This window comes from Embiotoca jacksoni, unplaced genomic scaffold (assembly GCF_022577435.1).
Source record: "Embiotoca jacksoni isolate LCO1_2020_lvr unplaced genomic scaffold, fEmbJac1.0.p SCAF_34, whole genome shotgun sequence".
Classification (NCBI taxonomy): Eukaryota; Metazoa; Chordata; class Actinopteri; family Embiotocidae; genus Embiotoca; species Embiotoca jacksoni.
This window is the reverse complement of record NW_027185386.1, coordinates 3,011,287-3,031,139: the sequence shown is the minus strand read 5'-3', so window position 1 is coordinate 3,031,139 and position 19,853 is coordinate 3,011,287. Positions and strand designations below refer to the sequence as shown.

At 46.1% G+C, this 19,853-nt stretch overlaps 3 protein-coding genes across 4 annotated transcripts; 2 read left to right on the top strand and 1 right to left on the bottom strand.

Annotated features, from left to right (window-relative positions):
* Positions 1-236: 236 nt before the first annotated feature.
* Positions 237-3,576, bottom strand: LOC138207774 (uncharacterized). Its single transcript, XM_069165271.1, has 9 exons — positions 3,443-3,576; positions 3,081-3,174; positions 2,680-2,804; positions 2,332-2,489; positions 1,934-2,076; positions 1,598-1,769; positions 1,071-1,210; positions 801-963; positions 237-640 (listed from the first exon to the last, which is right to left on the bottom strand). The coding sequence occupies exons 4-9, from the start codon at positions 2,443-2,445 to the stop codon at positions 575-577; spliced, it is 798 nt and encodes a 265-aa protein (XP_069021372.1). The 5' UTR covers positions 2,446-2,489; positions 2,680-2,804; positions 3,081-3,174; positions 3,443-3,576; the 3' UTR covers positions 237-574.
* A 696-nt stretch (positions 3,577-4,272) lies between these two features.
* Positions 4,273-13,181, top strand: LOC138207816 (WAS/WASL-interacting protein family member 2-like). 2 transcript variants are annotated; one of them, XM_069165337.1, is made up of 8 exons: positions 4,273-4,437; positions 5,321-5,419; positions 5,542-5,830; positions 8,820-8,945; positions 9,272-9,913; positions 10,103-10,330; positions 10,728-10,829; positions 11,283-13,181. In XM_069165337.1, the coding sequence occupies exons 2-8, from the start codon at positions 5,351-5,353 to the stop codon at positions 11,321-11,323; spliced, it is 1,497 nt and encodes a 498-aa protein (XP_069021438.1). In that variant the 5' UTR covers positions 4,273-4,437; positions 5,321-5,350; the 3' UTR covers positions 11,324-13,181. The 2 variants fall into 2 exon arrangements, with proteins under 2 accessions (XP_069021438.1, XP_069021439.1); XM_069165338.1 differs by having other exon boundaries at positions 4,274-4,437; positions 5,542-5,674.
* A 671-nt stretch (positions 13,182-13,852) lies between these two features.
* On the top strand, positions 13,853-18,929 carry utp18 (UTP18 small subunit processome component). Its single transcript, XM_069165417.1, has 13 exons — positions 13,853-14,220; positions 15,183-15,316; positions 15,416-15,511; positions 15,663-15,730; positions 15,834-15,949; positions 16,247-16,372; positions 16,461-16,635; positions 16,722-16,822; positions 17,296-17,386; positions 17,459-17,582; positions 17,692-17,866; positions 17,941-18,083; positions 18,452-18,929. The coding sequence occupies exons 1-13, from the start codon at positions 14,002-14,004 to the stop codon at positions 18,474-18,476; spliced, it is 1,593 nt and encodes a 530-aa protein (XP_069021518.1). The 5' UTR covers positions 13,853-14,001; the 3' UTR covers positions 18,477-18,929.
* Positions 18,930-19,853: the final 924 nt, after the last annotated feature.

The window sequence follows — 19,853 nt, the reverse complement described above, 5'->3', positions numbered from 1 at the left end:
TTTACAATATTGAAGCCCCACCTGGACTCATGAACTGTTTGCTTGTGTCTGTTTGCATTTGTTTATATTCCATTTAAATAGACAGAAATAATCTTGCTTTTACAGAGTTTATTCTATTTTTTTTTAATTGAATTGACTTTTAAATATGAATTTGTCTTTTATTGTTATGTTACAATTTGGATTCAGGAAAAGTAAATGAGAAAGAAAACTTTTATGTTTTGAGTTCTTGATAATTTCACGTTTTCAAATAAAATTGACGACACATTAAAGTCCCAACAGTGACGGAAGCTGAAGAGTTTTTTGCTTCCGTAGTTTTTATTTGAGTTAAATTGCTCTCATAATTTAAACTTTAAATCTCTGAATTCATATTGCAAAGTCGGTTTGTTCTCAGGTGAAAAATATTTATTTACATCTAAGGGGACAAACAGAACAAACTACAACAGAGGTGATAAACAGTTTTGAGTACAAGAAGAGGAATACAAGACCAGTGAGTCCAAAGTGAGACTGACCTCTAGTGGACAGGAAGTAGAACACGCAGAAGAAGAAGAAGAAGAAGAAGAAGAAATGAGGGCTATCAGATTAAAGGACTGCTGCAGAGAAAAACCAACCAGCTGGTCAGACTGTAGACGGACGGAGGAGGCTGTGAGACAGACAGGGACAAACAGAGAGACAGAGACAGAGAGTCAATTATTATCAGCATGAAATCCCATATTGATAGTCTCTACAGATAAATTGATCTGGTTGAATTCCTACAATAATAACTTAACGTCAACGTTTAACTTCCAGGTGTTTCTTGTTACCTTCAGTCCAGACATGTTCACATGTTGTCCGTCCCGTCGCACAGACAGCAGCCGAACCCGCCCGGTGCTCGGGTACCCCTCCTCCACCTCCAGGTGACACACCAGCGACGCCGTCTTCAGGTAGATGAGCTGGCGCTGATCCGAACGCCAGTCGATGGCGAAGCTGCAAAAACACAGACGCTCTCTTAAATGTCTCATTCTGTGAAGGGACTTCTGAATGCGACTCCTCACCGACTGACTGAATAACAGAACCGAGCCGCGGATCCTCACCTGGACCTCAGGACCTGGATCTCCGACAGCAGCCAAGCCTGAGCCACGTAGCACTTCAACACCTCCTGCAGGTCGCAGCTAAGCTCCGCCCGCCTGCCTTTCATCCAGTCCTCCAGCAGGACGGCCGGCACCTCTTTCACCTGCAGAGACAGAGAGGAGTCAGCTGGATGCTCCTCCCCCAGCAGGAGGCGGGTCAGAGTCCTGTCTAATGTGAGTGTTTGTATGAGGACTGTTGTGATGAACATTCGACATGCTAACATACGTGTGCTTCCTGTTATTCTGCTTCAGTTCTATATGATAAATATATAACAGACAGTTTAGAAGCTGCCTGATAATCTGTCTGATTTTAAGTTTCCACCAGTGTCCCAGGGAACAGTGATGGTTGTCCGATTACCCATGATGCACTGCAGCCAGGAGCTGCTCACACACAGTTCTGCTGCTGTTAAAGGAGCGGTCCGTCTGAATGTGGACCAATACGGGATCAATGAGGACAACCCCAGCCTGATAACATCTCAGACACCTGTTACCTCCAGTGTGAAGCGTTCATCGTCGCTCAAGTTGACTGACAGCTTCAGCGACTGCAGCTCATAGGACGCCGGATCAGAGGAGAACCAGGGCCTGAGCTCCACAATCAGCTCTGATTGGCTGATGGCCAGCAGGCGGACATGTATGATGTTCTCGGTGATAAGCAGCAGCAGCCTGAGACAGGTGAACAAGGAAGCCAAGTGAGTGACCAATCAGAGCGTCTGAAGGCGGGGTCACGTGACATCACAACACAACGGGTGGTGCGTCGTCGTGTCATGTGACGTTGTGACATTCTGAAGTTCCAGACTGTCACGTGACACATCCGAAGAGCCACTCACTCGTTTCTGAATCGCTCCCAGCCAATCAGCTGACCGAACACCGTCCCCGACTCCACCCTCAGCTGGGCCAGCTGATGGTCGTAGGACCGCAGGGCAATCCGGGCCTGGTGCAGAGACTTTTCCAGCTTCTGGTGGTGCTGCTTCTGGAGGAGACGAGGAGAGGTAGCCGGGTCAGATCACCATGGTAACAAATGCTTCAGGAGAACCGGCTCTAAACCTGCCAGCAGCCGAATGACCAATCAGATCGCTGGGAATACAAGTTATCCTTTTTACAGGAGCCTGAAGGGGACACGAGAGCTTCTGGAGTGGTACCCTGCTGCCGGCTGGTCATGTGACCTCCACAGTTCCTGCAGGAGGAGTGTGTGTGTGTGTGTGTGTGTGTGTGTGTGTGCAGTCACCTTGCTGTGCAGATGTTGAACCAGGTGTGTGAGTTTGTCCCGTCTTTCGTGGATCTGCTGGATTTTGTCCTGCAGAGATCTGAGCAGCGTCTCCGTCTCGTCCACCATCGACATTCTCTCCACCTTCAGAGCCTTCCACCGGGCCCGAGCTCCACCCTCTAACACACACACACACACACACACACACACACACACACACACACACACACACAACAGGGATGAAAAAAGTTAAATGTGACCAAATTTACACAGAGTTTGGTTTGGAGGCAGGTCAAGAGTCTCTCACCTGTGTGTGTGTGTGTGTGTGTGTATGTGTGTGTGTGTGTGTGTGTGTGTGTGTGTGTGTACCTGGGTGGGGGGGGGCAGGACTCTGTCAGCAGTTGCTGGGCAGATTGCAGACCTTCCAGCAGTGACATCATCGAGTCCAGAGCAAAGAGCTGACGCCACAGAACCTTCTGGATACGACGCCGGTCCTGAAGAAAGAGACACACCAGTAGAAACATTAGAAATGACTGAACAGTTGAAATCCAAATTAAAAATCGGAGAAATTATTTTTTGTAAAACAGAATGAAAAACAGCTGACAAACAAAACATCACAGAATATAAAGAGAAATATGAAGGTGATAAACATCTCCGTGACAACAAAACCAACAGAACAACGGATCCACTAATCGTTTTTAATTCACGTCAACAAGTTCCGTCCAGAACCGACAGAGTTCTTCCGGTCCAGAACCGGAGCAGTCCCTCACCGTGAGGAAGACGACCACCCCGGCCGCCTCGGCACCGTCCGGCTCCGGGTTCCCGCGGGGCTCCATGAGAGACGGGTTGCAGCGCTGCAGCACACTGTCAATATACAAAAGTAAGCAAACAAACAAGTAAGTAAGCAAACAAACAAACAAACAAACAACCAGCTGCTGTCTGTTAGCTCCAGCTAGCTTCCGTTAGCTCTCTAACGCTTGTGTTTCGGAGAGATTCTGTTTGTCATGTTGGAAAGATACTTCCGGTGTGAACATGTTCAACAACCCGTAAAAAAAAACCTTTCTGTGAGTTGAACTAACGTCCAAGGAAGCCTTTCAGTAGTAAATCTGAGGTGTGTGTTTGGGCGACTTACGCTTGAACTGCCGCCATTCCTGTTTTCAAATCTCCGCGGAGCGAGGAGGATTCTGATTGGCCGGTTCTTTCTTCTTCTTCTTCTTCTTCTTCTTCTTCTTCTTCTTCTTCTTCTTCTTCTTCTTCTTCTTCTTCTTCGCTTGGTCTAATCACGGACATCAAGAATCAGCTGATGGAGCTACGCAGCGCCATCTACTGTGTGCAGCTTCACGATTCCTTTATCCCAACACCTCCTGGGACTTTACAAATAACAACCAAAATAATAATAAGTATAACAACACTAACCACACCCTATTTCACTATTGTTATTTACTATTAGTATCAGTATTAGTATTTTGTATCAGTATTAGTATTTTGTATCAGTATTTTATATTAGTATCAGTATTAGTATTTTGTATCAGTATTTTATATTAGTATCAGTATTAGTATTTTGTATCAGTATTAGTATTTTGTATCAGTATTTTATATTAGTATCAGTATTAGTATTTTGTATCAGTATTAGTATTTTGTATCAGTATTAGTATTTTGTATCAGTATTAGTATTTTGTATCAGTATTAGTATTTTGTATCAGTATTAGTATTTTGTATCAGTATTTTATATTAGTATCAGTATTAGTATTTTGTATCAGTATTAGTATTTTGTATCAGTATTAGTATTTTGTATCAGTATTAGTATTTTGTATCAGTATTAGTATTTTGTATCAGTATTAGTATTTTGTATCAGTATTAGTATTTTGTATCAGTATTAGTATTCCGTCTGAGTTCCGGTCGTGTTGTTGCGTCGTCACGCGGTGCAGCAGCTGCAGCCGCAGCAGCGCATCGCCTCCGCGCAGGTCACGTGCTCCTGTGTTGACTGAAAATACTAAAAAAATAAAAACCCTCAGCGCTCTGCAGCAGCTCGGAGGCTAACGGCGGAGCAAACTGTCCTCCGGGGAAGAAACGCAGCGGGGAGTTTGACACGTCGAAGCATGAGTTGAAAGGCAGCGACGCTCTCAGGTGGGATTTTAATCTTCTCACCTGTCCGGATGTGTCGGCGACGCTAGCGCTCAGCTAGCAGGCTGGGCTAGCGGGTCGGCTAACTCCGCATATTAATAAGAAGGAGCTCGGGAGGGTTCAGCGGAGCTAACAGGCCGGTGTGTGTTTGTGGGGTGGGGGGAGGAGGAAAGAGGGGGGGGGGGGGGTGCTGTCCGGACAGATGTTCATTATTAAAGCAAACGGCTGGAGAGTAGCTTCGCACAGAGGCTAAAGGGTTAGCTTAGCATTCTGCAGAGGGTCGGAGTCAGGCCGGTGTTCTCCAGCAGCTGACGGTACTTTTAGTTTTTAACGGACAAAATAAACGTGTTAGGAACGTGAACGTGGCCGTTAAACCGTCCTCAGAGTCTGGTCGTTAGTCTGGTTCCAGTCCGGGACCTCCCGAGTCCGGTATTACGAGATGTGGATGTATTACAGCATCACTGAGGTCCGGATGGTGAAAACAGGCTGATTTCCGTTTGATCCTGTTACACGGACACGAATCAGGATTTTAAACTGATTTCGAACACGTCCTGGTCCACCTGGTCCTGGTCCACCTGGTCCTGGTCCACCCGGTCCTGGTCCACCTGGTCCACCTGGTCCTGGTCCTCCTCGTCCTGGTCCACCTGGTCCACCTGGTCCTGGTCCTCCTCGTCCTGGTCCTGGTCCACCTGGTCCTGGTCCACCTGGTCCACCTGGTCCTGGTCCTCCTCGTCCTGGTCCTCCTGGTCCTCCTCGTCCTGGTCCTGGTCCACCTGGTCCTGGTCTGACGGATCCAGGGACTGTAGTTTCACAGGAGGTCCTGGTCTGAGTGGGTCCGGACGGATCGATAGTGAGAATAACGCCGACTCCTGTGTTTGTGTCTCAGGGTGATCAGGTGTGTTGTCTCAGCAGCAGGATGCCCATCCCCCCCCCACCACCTCCTCCTCCACCAGGGGGGCCCCCGCCTCCCCCCACCTTCAGCCAGGTGAGCAGCTCTTCATCTTCATCATCATCATCACATCTCTCTGCCCTCTCTTCTTCGTGGATCGACTACTGAACAGGAAGACGATTTGAATTTACCCCCCCCCCCCCCAAACTCCCCTCCAGGCCAACACCACCCCCCCGAAGCTGAACAGAGAGGAGGCCAAAGGTCGCGGCGCTCTGCTGTCGGACATCTGTAAAGGCTCCAAGCTGAAGAAGGTGGCGGCGGTGAACGACCGCAGCGCGCCGCTGCTCGACAGTAAGAGCCAAACACCAACGAGCCAGACACCCCCCACAGAGCACCCATACATTCGCTTATACCAGTACCTACACCAGCAGCAGAGCCAGCAGGGGGCGCCGTCTGAGGAGCAGGCGAGGACGGCCGGAGATAAGAGCTCCGCTCTGTCACTCGAGAGTAAGAACATCCACCTTCCGTCATACTGAGGCTGACCGCAGGAGGCTGAGGGTGGTTCAAACAGTCGCCATGGTTACTGGGGGACGGAGGGGATGGGGGGGGGGATTATGGAACAATCTGGACGTGGTTTTTATTTTTATTTTCACCGATTTACTGCAGATACAAAACAGCACACGTCGAACACGCAGCCCCCAGAAAACAACCGCTTTTATTCTGAAGGGAACTCGAGAGAAACAACTCAAACATCATCAGGAAATCTTGTGACTTTCTGTAACTTAAAACTGCACAAATTACATCGACATTTTAGAGAAAGGGACGCCGTGATATCAAACATTGTTGTTTACAAAAATCACAGACAAAAAAAACAAAAAAAACCTTCCTGAAACACTTTTATTCTGAAGGGAACTTGATCTGAAACGAACACAGACATTTTCCCCATCAGTCTACATGACGCACGGTGCAGTTGTCGGGGATCGGACGACTTCCTGAAGCGACTGAATGTTTCAACTGTCGGTGATTTCAGACATAAAACCAGAGCGGTCACATGACGGTCACATGATCACGTGTTCCATTACACCGGCAGGTCAGCTTCAGATGTCCCTGTTTGTGTTTCCACTTCTCTCTGTTCCTCTTCATCTTCCTGCTGTAACCTCTCTCTCTCTCTCTCTCTCTCTCTCTGCCGATGAGTCGGGGCGAGCTGTGGATTTCACAATAAAAGGCTGTCAGTCAGCCCGGCGCAGCGTCGGGCTGCTGCGGGGCGGAGAGGCGACGGAGCGGCTGCGTGAACAGAAACCCTGCGGCCTCCTGCGCAGCTGCTCGCCGCTGTGTTCGTTCCCGGGCTGTCCAGAGTCTCGGTCCGACCTCGGCGGACGTCTGTCCCGCTGAGGGTTACGCTTACTGTCGTTTTCTAAAAGTTGGGGGACGGGGTCATGTTTACTTTTAACAACACTCTGTGAACGTCCGGGAAACGGAGGAGACTGAGTTTCTGGAGTTTTGAAAGTGAAATGTGGTCCCATTCTTGCCCGATATAGGATTCCAGCTGCTTGACAGTTCGGGGTCTCCTTCATTTGCAGTTTTAAATGTTTTAAATGGAGGCCAGTTTACCAGCCGGACTCTTCTACCACGGAGACGTGCTGTTGGACTACGTGCAGAACGTGGTTGGACGTTGTTTTGCGCAAATAAACAAAGACGTTCCCTGAAAGAGACGTCGTCTGGATGGCAGCACATGTTGCTCCAAAACCTGAATGTACCATTCAGCATTATTGGTTCCTTTCCCAGATGTACAAGCTACCAATGCCGTGTGCACTAATGCATCCCTGTACCGTCACAGATGCTGGCTTTTTAACTGTGCGCTGATAACAGGCTGGGTGGTCCCTCTCCTCTTTAACCTGGAGGACGCAGCGTCCGTAATTTAATGTTTTTTTTTTTTTTAAATCATCTTACTGATCTGTTATGAGGTAACCTAATTAGTTGTGAGGTTCCACCAGGTGTTTTTTTTTTTTTTTTTGACCCCGTCCCAACTTTTGAAAACGTGTTGCTGACATCAAATTCAGAATGAGCACATCTTCAGGTTTTTCCTGCCGTTTTAAGAAACTTTTTGGTCCGAATCGTGTCGAGTCGAATGTCTGAGGTTGGACTGAAACTCTGGCGCCCTCCACTGCTCAGTTGCAGAAGTGAGCATGCAGCAAAAATGCGTTAGCATGTTAGCAAGCTGCTTCCCCCTGCTCAGCTCACTTCCTGTCAACGTCCAGCTTCCTGTTTACCTGCAGTGGAGGAGGAGGACACCTGAGTGGGCGGCAGACATCGTTACAGTTTGAAGCTTCATGCTGCTCAGCTGGTTTCCTTCCTGAAGGATAATTCTGCTTTATTTAAACTCGGCTCTTATTTTGGAGGAGGAGTGTTGAATTAACATGAATTAAACAGCATCTATAGCTCTTATTTTGACAGCAGATGTTGCCTTCATTACTTTGTAAACATCCTGGAGGGACTGAGGTCATCAGATATCTGCTGCTCCTCCTTTCTCCTCCAAAATTAAGTTTTTACTACAAATTTAAACGTAGTCGTAAAAAAAAAGAAACAGAATTATCCTTTCAGTCCAGACAGAGACAGAATAAACACTTTATCTCAGTGTGGGCGGGGCTACAGGTGGCATTCATTCAATTCATGTGAAGTTTTGTTTTTGCATGAAGTGAAAAATGTTTAAACCTTCAAGTGGATGTTGAACATCTGCGTCCCGTATCGACCCAAACGTGGGGCGACCCCTGAGTGGAGGACGTCTCCGGCCCTCACGGCCGAAGCGTTAATATAAGACCTGTGAAAAGGTCATAAAGAATAAAAACATAAAAATTTGTTCCCATGAGTCAGTCAAGAAAACGGCATTAAACACCGTTCAGTTAAAGCGCCGCATTAATGAATCAATAAATGTAAACAGGAATATTAAAACCGCAAACTGATGATTTTAAAAATGACAGTTTTCTAATGGGACCTCTGTATTGACCTCCACACGTCACAGCTGCTTCTAGACGTGGTCGCGTGTTTGGGCCGATGTGTGTGGCCCCGCCCCTCCTGACAGGTCAAATGTATCCGAGGATAAAGTGTCCCCCGATCAGAGCTGTGATCGGTTGCCGATTGATCTGTGCGTGTGCAGCCTCGATCGCCTGTGATGTCATGACTTCTAATCCACGTGTTTTTGTTGTGCTGTCGATGACGTCATCACTGGAGCTGCGTGGGAGCGTAAAACACTTCATTTAAATCCTCACCTCATCTCGCCTCGCCTCACCTCCGTGTCTGACGTAGTTCACCTGGCCTCAATCGCATCACTCCCCCCCCCCCCCACCCCACTCACCCCCCATCCCCACCCCGCACTAACTCATCCGTCACCTCGGTGATGTCATCGTATTGTCGTCGTGGTGTCGGTGTAGAGCAGTCACATCGTGCCCCCTCAGCAGGCAGAGCCCTCACTCACCTGTCCAATGGTTGTGGTCCTCAGAGCCCAAAGGAGGCGGAGCTGCAACAGCGGGAGCCAATGGGAGCGCAGCGGGAAGCCCATCAGGTTCTGTTGCTCCAATCGGAGGCCTGTTCACGGGCGGAGTTCCCAAACTGAGGCTGGTCGGAGGTGAGGAGGGATTTATTGATAATTTCCTATTATTTATTTACAAGTTTTAAATCTATATTTCATTAATTTACACATTTATTGTATTTTTATATATTTTATGTTGTTAATATTAAGATTATAATATTTCTATTTTGACAGTTTCCTGTTGTTTCACTTTTTTTAGTGAAGTTGTATATATTTATTTGTTTTAGATACGTGTATTTTGGATTTTATTATTTTTTTGTTTATAAATATTGTTATTTTTGTAATAAAGTGGTAATAAAGTCGGTTTTTAACCGACTGTTGTTGTTGTTGTTTTCTGTAAACAAACCTTATGTTTCACGTAGATGGCTCTTCTGGACGTTCGCCCTCCACCCGGGCTGCTGCGCCCCGCCCCCCCAGCCATCGCCATGACGACGCAGAGAGCCCCTCCTCTCAGGCATCGTCACCAATGGAGACGTCTCGCTGCCAGCGTCCTTCGCTCCCCAACCTGTCCTCCTCCCCCTCCGCCTCCTCCCCTTCCCCCTCCGCTGCCTCCTCCCCCTCCGGCATGAAGCACTCCTCCTCTGCCCCCCCTCCTCCTCCTCCTCTCTGTCGTCGGGGCAACGCCCCCTCCCCTCCCTCCTCCTCTTACAACAGAGAGAAGCCCCTTCCCCCGACTCCTAACAACACACCGCCTCTCCCCTCCAAACCTCCCCCGTCTCCTGGCAACAGCAGGCGCCCGCCCACCTCAGGAGGAAACCCCGCCTCCTCCTCCTCTCTGGCCCCGCCCCCTCCACCTTACCGCATCTCTAATGGTAGCGAGTCCGCACCGGACCTGCCGCAGCGCCACAACTCGCTCAGCAATAAGAGGACCGCCCCCTCACCAGGAGGCCACACCCCTACCAGAGGCCACGCCCCTCCGCCTCCCCCCGCTTCTCCTACCCCCTCCCAACAGGGCGCCAACAGGCCACCGCCCCCTGTCAGGGAGGTGTCAGGTAGAGGAGCAGGTGAGTGTCAAACACGCACCATGACATCATCAACCACCATTCAACACGCTAAAAACACGCTCAGGGTGCAATATGGGACATTTTTAATAATTTATATTTTCCATTTTCAATATTACATCTTTGAAATGTTTTTTTTATTTCATTTTACTTAAATATTTGTGTCGATCACCTGTATTGATCTCTCCTCAGCTCCTCCCGTTCCAGTTCAGACGTCGTCGTCATCGTCGAGGGCAGGGGGCAGAGAAGCTCCGCCCCCTCCTCCTTACAGGACACATGGTAGCCCCTCCCTCTCTTCTGACCCCCCCACCAGAGGAAAGCCTCCTCCCCCGCCTACCCGCACCCCCGCTGCTCCTCCGCCGCCTCCCCCTCCTCTCCGAAACGGACACTCCTCCTCCTCCATCCCTCGCTCGTTTGTCGGTGAGTCTCTTCCTCCATCATCAGAACATCGTCATCGATTCATCTGAACTCAGTCAGATTCAGATAAAATGGTTTTCAAAATAAGATGCATCCTGTGCTGAATATGTTTCATTATCAGGTTTTCAGTTTGTTTGTTTGATCAGCTGTTAAAGTTCAGATGATTCATCTCCTCGGTGATCTGTTTGGTTTGTGAGTCCTTCATCAGTTTCTCCTCCTCTTCCTCCTCTTCTTCTCCTTCACCTGTCGAAACTGTCAAAACTTCAGAGTGTATTCAGAAAAGTTGATGCCGTTGCTTCGACTTCATCAGGTGCAAACAGTGAAATAAAACAGAAATGACGAGTCGTGTCTTCTCTTCCTCCTCCTCCTCCTCCTCTTCCTCTTCCTCCTTCTCCTGCAGATGATTTTGAGTCCAAGTACTCATTCCATCCTCTGGACGACTTCCCTCCTCCAGACGAGTACCGACACTTCGCCAAGATCTACCCCAGCAAGGCCAACAGAGGTACGAACACGTTGGTGACAAGTTGTGATGTCACATCTCTTCCACCTCCTCACAATCTGATTGGTTGATGTCTTTACTTGAAAGATCTGAAAAAAATAAGTCGAGAAAACACTCGTGACAAAATAACTTTAAACCTTAACATAATTTAAACGTTGAATTCGATAAAAAAAAAAAAAATCGTGAACGGGGGTTTAACGTGGAGGTTTTATTTCATCAACCTTAATTGTGATTAAAAAATATTCACGGATAATAACTAAAAGATAAAGTTTCTAAACAAGAATTTTACGTATCGTTCGGCAGCGAATTAACGTTTCAGTAAATTTACCTGAAAACTGAAACTAAATCGACGTCAGGTGTTCAGGACAAACTGCATTTTATTTTGAAATTCAACCTTCAGTCAGTCGTAGTTTTCTGGGTGTTTGTTTACTTGTTTGTTTGTTTTGTTTGTTTTAGTGATGAGAGGAGCTCCTCCCCTGCCGCCTGTCGGGAGGTGAACCAGGAAGACATGTACACACACACACACACACACACACACACACACACACACACACACACACACACACACTTCATCCACCATCCTGTTCGATGTCCAGCTTCGTCATCCTCGCCGTCTCCATCGTCGCCTCATCCACGCTCGCAGGTGATTGGCCGAGGACACAGGGGGACAGATGGACCAATCAGAGAGCCAGAACGTGTCTTCAGGAGAAGGAGCTTCTTCTCTGATCAGCACCTCCTGGTCGTTTTTATTTCTTATTTTTGCACCCGCACTTTTTACTTTTACAGAACACGCGTGAACGACACGTGAAGAAGAAGTTGCTGACGTGAAGTTTGGTCAGAAAAAGACACGTTAACTGAGACTCTTATCGTTTAGACAAAATACATTTAAAGGAGCAGTTCAGTGTTTCTAGAAAACCGTCAACAGAAATGTAATATTATTATTATTATTATTATTATTATCATTCGAATATTAGCAGCTCGTTAATTAACTGTTTTTACGTCACTGTGAATTTTTTTATAAAACGAGATGAAACGAGACGCGAAATCATAAAATATATAGAAAGCAGTTCAGTTTATGTCACAAAATGTTGAACTGCTCCTTTAATGTTCAGAGTTCAGAGGTTATGATGGACCACAGAGACCAGCACTGGACTGAGACTGGTCCTCCTGGACCTGAATCTGGGCCTGGAACTTGAGCTTTATCTGGACCAGGACCAGGATCCTGTGACATTCGACAGGATTCACTTCACAAACAAGATGAAGGATTAAAAACCACTGTAAATACTCACCTGATCCTTCATCATCATCATCATCAGACTCACCTGTGCCGGTGATGTCATTGACGTGACTTCCAACAGGGACAGAAGTTTCTGAACAGGTCGGGTCTGTAAGTGCCAAGATGGACCGAAGGGAACCTGAGAAACTCACCTGGGGTCAGCTGAGGTCAGCTGACTCGTCCAGCTGACTCGTCCAGCTGCAGGCTGGTCAGCGGATCGTACCATGTCGGTGTACTGTGGGGGAGTGATGGGACACAGGAAGTGTGCGTGCGTGTGGACAGGAATTGTCAGGAAATGTCAGGAATCTGTTGGAGTGTCGGATTAAAATCAGCATTTTTTTTTTTCTGATCAAAGAGGAAATAATTAATAATAATATCATCACTTTAAGATTAAAAAGTGTCATTCAGCTCTGACGGCTCCGTCTTCATCGCCACGCTGCTCCTCTTCCTTTCTTCCTTTCTGCATATTCAGCGTCTCTCTATCCGACTTTGTTTCTCTTTCTCAGATTTTAATCACGTTCAAGAGCACGTTTTCTGTTTTCATACTTTACTGATTTAAAAAAAAAAAAAAAAAAGATTCCAGGTTTCAGAGAAACATCTTTGATCTCGTTTGTGTGTCGCTCAGTGATGACGTCACCGTCTGATGTGGAGCGCTTCTCTGCATTACCTCTTCGCCACCAGACTCCATTGAAATTGTTACTGATTTTATTTTGTGGCGATCGTGAGCAGAGAACATGTTTTCTCTCTCCCACCAGACTCCATTCAAAATGTTACTGATTTTATCCCCTCGTCTGTTCTGCCTTACAAACTGTTTGCTGTAAATCTCGTCAGTTAGAATCTGAAGCTACTAAACACATGTTAATAGCAGTTATAAGGTGACTTATTGGCTGCAGGACAGATGGTAGTGACGATAACTGTAGTGATGAAGATGATAGTGTCAAACTGTCCTGCAGCTTTTCTTCGTACGGGGCTAACGGTCTGTGTGTCGTCCCGGTTTAACAGCATGCTCGCTCTCTGGTCTGTCGTTACTTTTAACTGCAGCTGTCTGAACTCTGAAATAAAATCCAGCAGTTACTGTTTCTCTTCTCTTTGTTCTGTTTTTCTCCGCCTCACTATTGATATGTTATTATCAGCATATTCAGATGAGCTCAATCTCAGTGTTTGTTAACATATAAAATGTAAAATTCCTCCTGTGCACTCCAGACGTGGAGGCAGCTGCAGAAACACATAATTCACACTGTCCTTATATTTGTTTACATCTATGTGGTTAGTGAGTTATAAACTATTCATCACGTTTATTTTTGTTATTATTACAGGTAAATTTAAAAGTAAAAATTTCAGACGAAGAGGAAATTATGACATAAACAAGTTTTTATTGCTCATGATTGATAGTAATGACAAATGTTATTTATCAATCAGAAATCCTGGAAGCTTCAATATTCACTTCACAAACGGCAACATTTTATTGTTTTAATTGTTTTTTTTATTTACTTCAAAAACAAACAGGACAAAGATTTCAATTCAATTGTTTGATATTTTAAGTGAGTAAATTTATTCAGTAAATATTCATATTTAAGAAAATTTGTAATTGCCGAATGAATCCATCAATGAACAGATTAAATTAAGAGTTAATGAAAGTAAAAGGTACTAGTTTTTAGTCTTATTTTGAAAGGCATTTCTGTCTTTGAACACCAGGGGGCGGGCTTTTATATTTCCTGGTTCAGAGGTCATTTTACCGGAAGCACGTGATTTTACAGGGCGAAAAAAAAAAACACGGATCTCACATGTGCAAACATGATCTGCTACATGTGAAAATAAACACTAAAGTAGACGGGTTTGTTCAGCTGGTTTAAATCTTTAGTTTTCTGAAGGGACTTTGGTGCTGCTGCTAGTGAAAACATGGAGGACGCGAACGTTATCAAGCTGCCGGCAACGGAGGACCGAAAGCCGGCGAAGAAGAGAGCTCGGCCGGTGAAGTTGAACCCCCAGAAAGAGGAGCAGAAACGGCAGAAAAACGTGGAGAAGCTGGCGGTGCTGGGAGAGAAGGACGACTCGGTGAAGCTGCTGGAGGAGCTCGTGTTCGGGGCGGAGGAGGAGCTGCTGGAGAGGCTCGTGGAGGTGATGTTCTCCTCACCAGACCCCGTTCAAAAACCGGCCAATTTAAAGCAGGGAAAAAAAAAAAAAAAAAAAAATCATCGTGTTTAACTTTTCCTTAATTCCAATTATTTCTGGTTATAATTTATATTTCTACTAATCTTCCAGCACCACTTAATTAGAATAGGAGGTCAGCCTCAATTTGAACCGGTTACCAGACTCTGTTAAAGATGTTTTCTTTCTCAGGAGCAAAAGGTTTGTGTGAATACTAAATATGACATTTCATAAGGTTAGTGACGTCCCTCTGATATATTTGCGTCACTTATCGTCTGCTACAAACTTAAATGAGTCGTCAATATAAACCTATTCATGGAAAGTCTTTCGCCACCAGACTCCATTTAAAATACAACGAATTTTATGCCGATGCGCATCAGAACCAAACTGGTGCATCCGGGTTACTGAGCAACACTTGATTTATTTATCTTTTCTGCTTCCAGACTCCATCTAAAAACCTGCTAATTTTTTGTGTGCTTCTGCTGAATCTGGCACACTTAACTTGTTTCAGGTTGTTGGCCACCAGACTCCATTAAAAATATGTATAATTTTATGTTCTCCTGCTCATGATCAACAGTGTTTGTGTCTGAGAACAAAGTTTGATGCCTCATAAGAGATGTCTGTCTGTTCTGGTAAATCCGGCTCATTAACTATCTACTAACAACTCTTAAACTGATTTTTGAGGCCAGTTATTTTTTGGTTGAACCTGAACGTGTTTTCAGGTTTAATGTTTGCACAGTTTAAACTGTTGGATTCACGCTGAAGTATCGAGTTGGTATTCATGGCTCTCACAACACGGCCAGACTAATACTTCTAAACTCATACACTTTTTGAATGGAGTTTGGTTTCCTCCCAGAGAGACTGAGCTGTGTTGAGGCTCCTGATCAATCCCTCTGTGTTCTGATCAGTTTGTGTTTCCTGTCGCTGAGCAGGACGATGAGGAGCCCACCGGATCCCGGCTGCTGGAGGACAAGGATGAAGAGTCGGAGGATGATGAGGCTCAGCAGCAGCTTCAGCCCTCCAAAACAGCGGCCTGGGTGGACGACGATGACGAGCAGGAGGAAGAGTGAGTTTACCACAATGAGGGCGACGTTTCAGTCTCTTTATGGTTTCACATTAAACTGTTTATGAATTTTAAATAAATGAACTGTGTGATGTGTTTCAGGGTCGACATGACACATCGTTACCGTAGAAACCTGGTGAAAGGAGAGGCGGAGTCAACCATGTCCAAACAGAAACTACAGCAGAGGATGAGGGAGCAGTGAGTGCACACACCTGGACACACACACACACCTGGACACACACACACACACACACCTGGACACACACACACCTGGACACACACACACACACACACCTGGACACACACACACCTGGACACACACAGCTGAACACACACCTGTGTGTTTCAGGTTCCAGAGGTCGATGGGAGGAGCTCCATCGTGGGCGCAGAGCGGCGTCCAGAAGAAGAAGACGACAGGTAGGTTCAGGTGATCGACGTGTTCAGAAAAACAGTTTATAATTTAAACATTCTGTTTACGGACAGAAATGTTTTCACGTTTCGTGTGTTTGTCTTCCTGAAGCTGCTGATGACGAAGAGGACGACGACAACGAAGAGGAGGAGGAGGAAGACGACCTGCTGAGGAGGACGGGGAACTTCGTGGCGTCCTCAGACCGTCTGCCCAGCGGCATCCTGAGGGTCAGTGACGGATCAATAATCAACCAGCTCCAGTTCGGACGATCCGTTTTTTGTATTTGTCAAGATTTTAAGATTTTATTTTTATTTTTATATATATATATATATATATATATATATATATATATATATATACCGTAAATCAAAACAGAACACGTAACGTAGCAAAACATTAAAACAACAAGAGGACCCAGGACGGAACCCTGAGGAACTCCTAACTTTATATCAACTGATAATCGTTTTTATAGAAACTGAACGACATGACAAGTTTGAATCTGAAACTCCTCCCTCGTCCCTCAGATGAAGAAGTGTCTCCACGCCAACAGCGCCCGCCCCTCCGACGACAGACTGACCACGGTCCAGTTCCACCCGTCCGCTCAGGTCGTCATGACGGCCGGCCTCGACAGCTCCGTCTCCCTCTTCCAGGTACGATCGGGCTGACCCGGCGACGTGCGGCTCGTGGTTACGTGGGGACGGTCACGTGACTTCTTCTTCTTCTCCGGTTGTCCTTCAGGTGGACGGGAAGACAAACCCAAAGATCCAGAGCATCCACTTGGAGCGCTTCCCCGTCCACAAAGCGCAGTTCAGCCGGGACGGAGAGACGGTGATCGCCACCAGCCTGAAGAACAAGATGTTCTACCTGTACGACATGATGGAAGGACGCGTCGCACCTGTGCACACTGTCCGAGGTCAGAGGTCAGGGGTCAGGGGGTCGGAGAGGAGAACTGAGTCTTTGGATTTCACAATAAAAGCCTCTCCCGTTGTTCGTCCTCAGGTCTGAATGAAGCCCGCGTGAAGGAGTTCTCCGTGTGTCCTGAAGGAGGCGCTCTGCTGCTCACCGGGACCCGCGGCTACCTGCACCTGCTCACGCTCAAGGTCGCGCTTCTTCTTCTGGTGTTTGTCGTCACACGCACAGTTTGAAGGTTCAGCAACATCTGGTGCAGATGTTCTGGTGTCCGAACTCGGCAAGATCACTTAATGCGCTTTAATTTGAAATGATTTAATCCATCCACTTCCTGTTTTATCGTCCAGCTCGTTAGTCTGCACTCTTCAATTATCCGATTTTTTTTTTATTATTTATTTATTTATTTTTCTTCATGTTTTGTCGAGTTTCATCGTTTTAATATTTAAAAATTTGACTGAAGCAGAAAAACCTGAAGGTCAGATTTTAGTTTTAATGATGAAGATAAAATAATTACAATAATAATAAAAACAGGAAGAGCCGGAACAAAAAAAAAGATATTTAATAAATATCTCAGAAAAAGAAAATAAACAAAACTTCAACTCTGTTCCGAAAATATGAATGTAAAGAAACGTGTGTGTGTGTGTGTGTGTGTGTGTGTGTGTAGACGAAGGAGGTGGTCCGCAGTATGAAGATAAACGGGAACGTCAGCGGCGTTGCTTTCTCTCGCGACGGCAGCAAAGTCTTCGCACATTCAGGTGAGTCCTCGACAGCGTGTGATGTCATTTCCACTTCCTGTCAGTGTGTTTAAACTGTGTGTGCGTGTGCAGAGGAGGGCGAGGTGTATGTGTGGGACGCCCGCAGCAGCAGGTGTGTGAACAGGTTCTCGGACGACGGCTGCGTCAAGGGAACGTCCATCGCCGCGTCGCCGAACGGACAGTACCTGGCCTGCGGGTAAGACACGCCCACTAACCATCCGGCTCTCCTGATTGGCTGACGGGATGTATTTAAATTAAAATGTTCTTGTTTTTAAAGTCGCTGTGTATCCTTCTCTGTGTTTCAGCTCCCAGTCGGGCGTGGTCAACGTCTACTCCCAGGAGGCGTGTCTTAATTCGGCCAATCCAAAGCCTCTGAAAGCGGTGATGAACTTGCTGACCTCGGCGACCTCCATGACCTTTAACCCCTCCTCTGAGATCCTGGCCATCGGCTCCCGGGCCGAGGACGAGGCTGTGCGGCTGGTAAGACGACATCGTCGATGATGATGATGATGATGATGATGATGAAGACCACTAACCCTCACCTGTCCCCTCAGCTCCACCTGTCCAGCCTCACGGTCTTCTCCAACTTCCCCATCGCTAAGAGGAAGTTTGTTTACCGAACCAGCTGCCTCGACTTCTCCCCACACAGCGGTTTCTTCTCATTGGCTAACAACAAAGGCCACGCCCCCCTCTTCAGGTCAGACAGCCAGTCAGATCCTCTGCTTTGCTCACAGTCGACCAACATATCTTGTTAGATCTCCAACAATAACCATTAATGGAAGCTAATGTGCTAACGTTAGCGTGTCTACAGTTAGCACACAAGTTAGAATTCGAATAGAGACACAAAGACACACAAAACAACAACATGCACACAAAACAACAACACACTAAACAACAACACACACACAAAACAACAACACACACACTAAACAACAACAAAGACACACAAAACAACAACACAGACAGTAGTAGAGTAAAATATAAAAAGGTGTTGAATGAGTCTCCAGTGGTTTGTGGGTCTGTTTATCGAAGCTGTCTAACCGATCGTGTTGTGTTTGCGTTCAGGTTGCTGCATTACAAAGACTTCTGAAGAGGAACTCTGGAGCGTCGAGGATCGTTACGCCTGATTTTTAATGTTTCAGCCTGTTTATCTGTGGATATGAAACTACTTCCTGCAGAGAATCAGACGTTTACAGGAGCTGCAGGCTAAAACATGAAAAATCCTAATGGAGTCTGGTGCAGCGGGCGACCAGCAGCCTGAAGGTGGACTGAACGTCGGATAAAAACCTCCTTGTGTTTCCTGTTTTTAATGTTTGTATCATTTCATAAAACAACTGAAGTACCCAAAACTAAAAATACATAAAACTACGAAATATTTAGTCTCACAACTTGTACTTTTGAATAAAAATAAAATGGTTTCTAAAGAGTAAGTGTCACATTTTTATCTAGAAACTATAATTATGACTTTCAGTTTTAGAATATTGACAGAAATAATATAATTATAAAATAATATTAATACAATTAAGATTTCATACTTTGGTTTTTGTGACTTATCAGACAATAAAAACAAATATGTATTTTTTTTCATGTTATAGTTTCTTTTAAAAGAAATCATCTTGAATAACTAAATTTTTCTCAAATAGAATTCGTTTGAGTATTTTTAGAATCATTCCTGCTGTCGTGTCGGACGTTTGTGATTTTTGGCACTAATGTACTTCTTCACTCAATTACACAACCCAGAGACTGAATCAGCCAATCAGAGGCCGAGAAGACGCTCCTCCAAACAGGCTTCACCACCTCCGCCCGTCGTACCGTCTGGCTCTTCCACCTCTGTGACGTCGTCTTCTCACCTGAACCAGAACCTGGTTCTGACCTGGACCCCCGAGACCAGCTCTGAACCCTCAGACAGGTCTTTAAGGCGGTGTGAGGACCGGGCAGAATGTCCCCACATGGTCGCCTGGGAACACACACGCACACGCACACTGCAGCAGGAATGTCCTCCGTCCTGTCCGTCCAACTGAAACACGACAAACACTCGTCCCTTCCAACGCTCAGATCTGCAGCTCCGCGTTCAAACGCAGCGTCCTGCCGCTGCCCTCGAGCAAGGCATCGGCCGTAGTTCATCTACGGCAGGACAGAGAATCAGTCACCATCGATACTCCTGATTGTTGAGAAACTCTGAAAGTTTGTCAGATTATATTTGTGTATTTTCCTATTTTACAGTTTTTTTTTAAATTTTTTTATTTAGGTTTCTGTCATCAATTTTACTTTCAATTTAAATGTTTTCCCCCCCAAAAAAATTTCACGTCCAATTTAATATATTTAATTTTCTCTAAATAAATTTAAAAAGTGACAGATTCAGAGTTTTGTCTGTTTGATCAAACCGCCGTCTGAACAAACAACTCCAAACTCACCTGACTACCTACTGCACCTGCCGGGGCCCCGCCCACCGACGATGTCACAGCCA

Excerpts from the sequence above, each read along its gene's own strand:
- LOC138207774 (XM_069165271.1), bottom strand. The coding sequence starts at position 2,445 with ATGTCGATGGTGGACGAGACGGAGACGCTGCTCAGATCTCTGCAGGAC. Across the intron at positions 1,770-1,933 it reads TGGGAGCGATTCAGAAACGA|GCTGCTGCTGCTTATCACCG; the intron begins GTGAGTGGCTCT and ends CACCTGTCTCAG. Across the intron at positions 964-1,070 it reads ATCCAGGTCCTGAGGTCCAG|CTTCGCCATCGACTGGCGTT; the intron begins GTGAGGATCCGC and ends GTGTTTTTGCAG.
- LOC138207816 (XM_069165337.1), top strand. The coding sequence starts at position 5,351 with ATGCCCATCCCCCCCCCACCACCTCCTCCTCCACCAGGGGGGCCCCCG. Across the intron at positions 5,420-5,541 it reads CTCCCCCCACCTTCAGCCAG|GCCAACACCACCCCCCCGAA; the intron begins GTGAGCAGCTCT and ends ACTCCCCTCCAG. Across the intron at positions 5,831-8,819 it reads CTCCGCTCTGTCACTCGAGA|AGCCCAAAGGAGGCGGAGCT; the intron begins GTAAGAACATCC and ends TGTGGTCCTCAG.
- utp18 (XM_069165417.1), top strand. The coding sequence starts at position 14,002 with ATGGAGGACGCGAACGTTATCAAGCTGCCGGCAACGGAGGACCGAAAG. Across the intron at positions 15,950-16,246 it reads TGCCCAGCGGCATCCTGAGG|ATGAAGAAGTGTCTCCACGC; the intron begins GTCAGTGACGGA and ends CTCGTCCCTCAG. Across the intron at positions 16,823-17,295 it reads TGCACCTGCTCACGCTCAAG|ACGAAGGAGGTGGTCCGCAG; the intron begins GTCGCGCTTCTT and ends GTGTGTGTGTAG.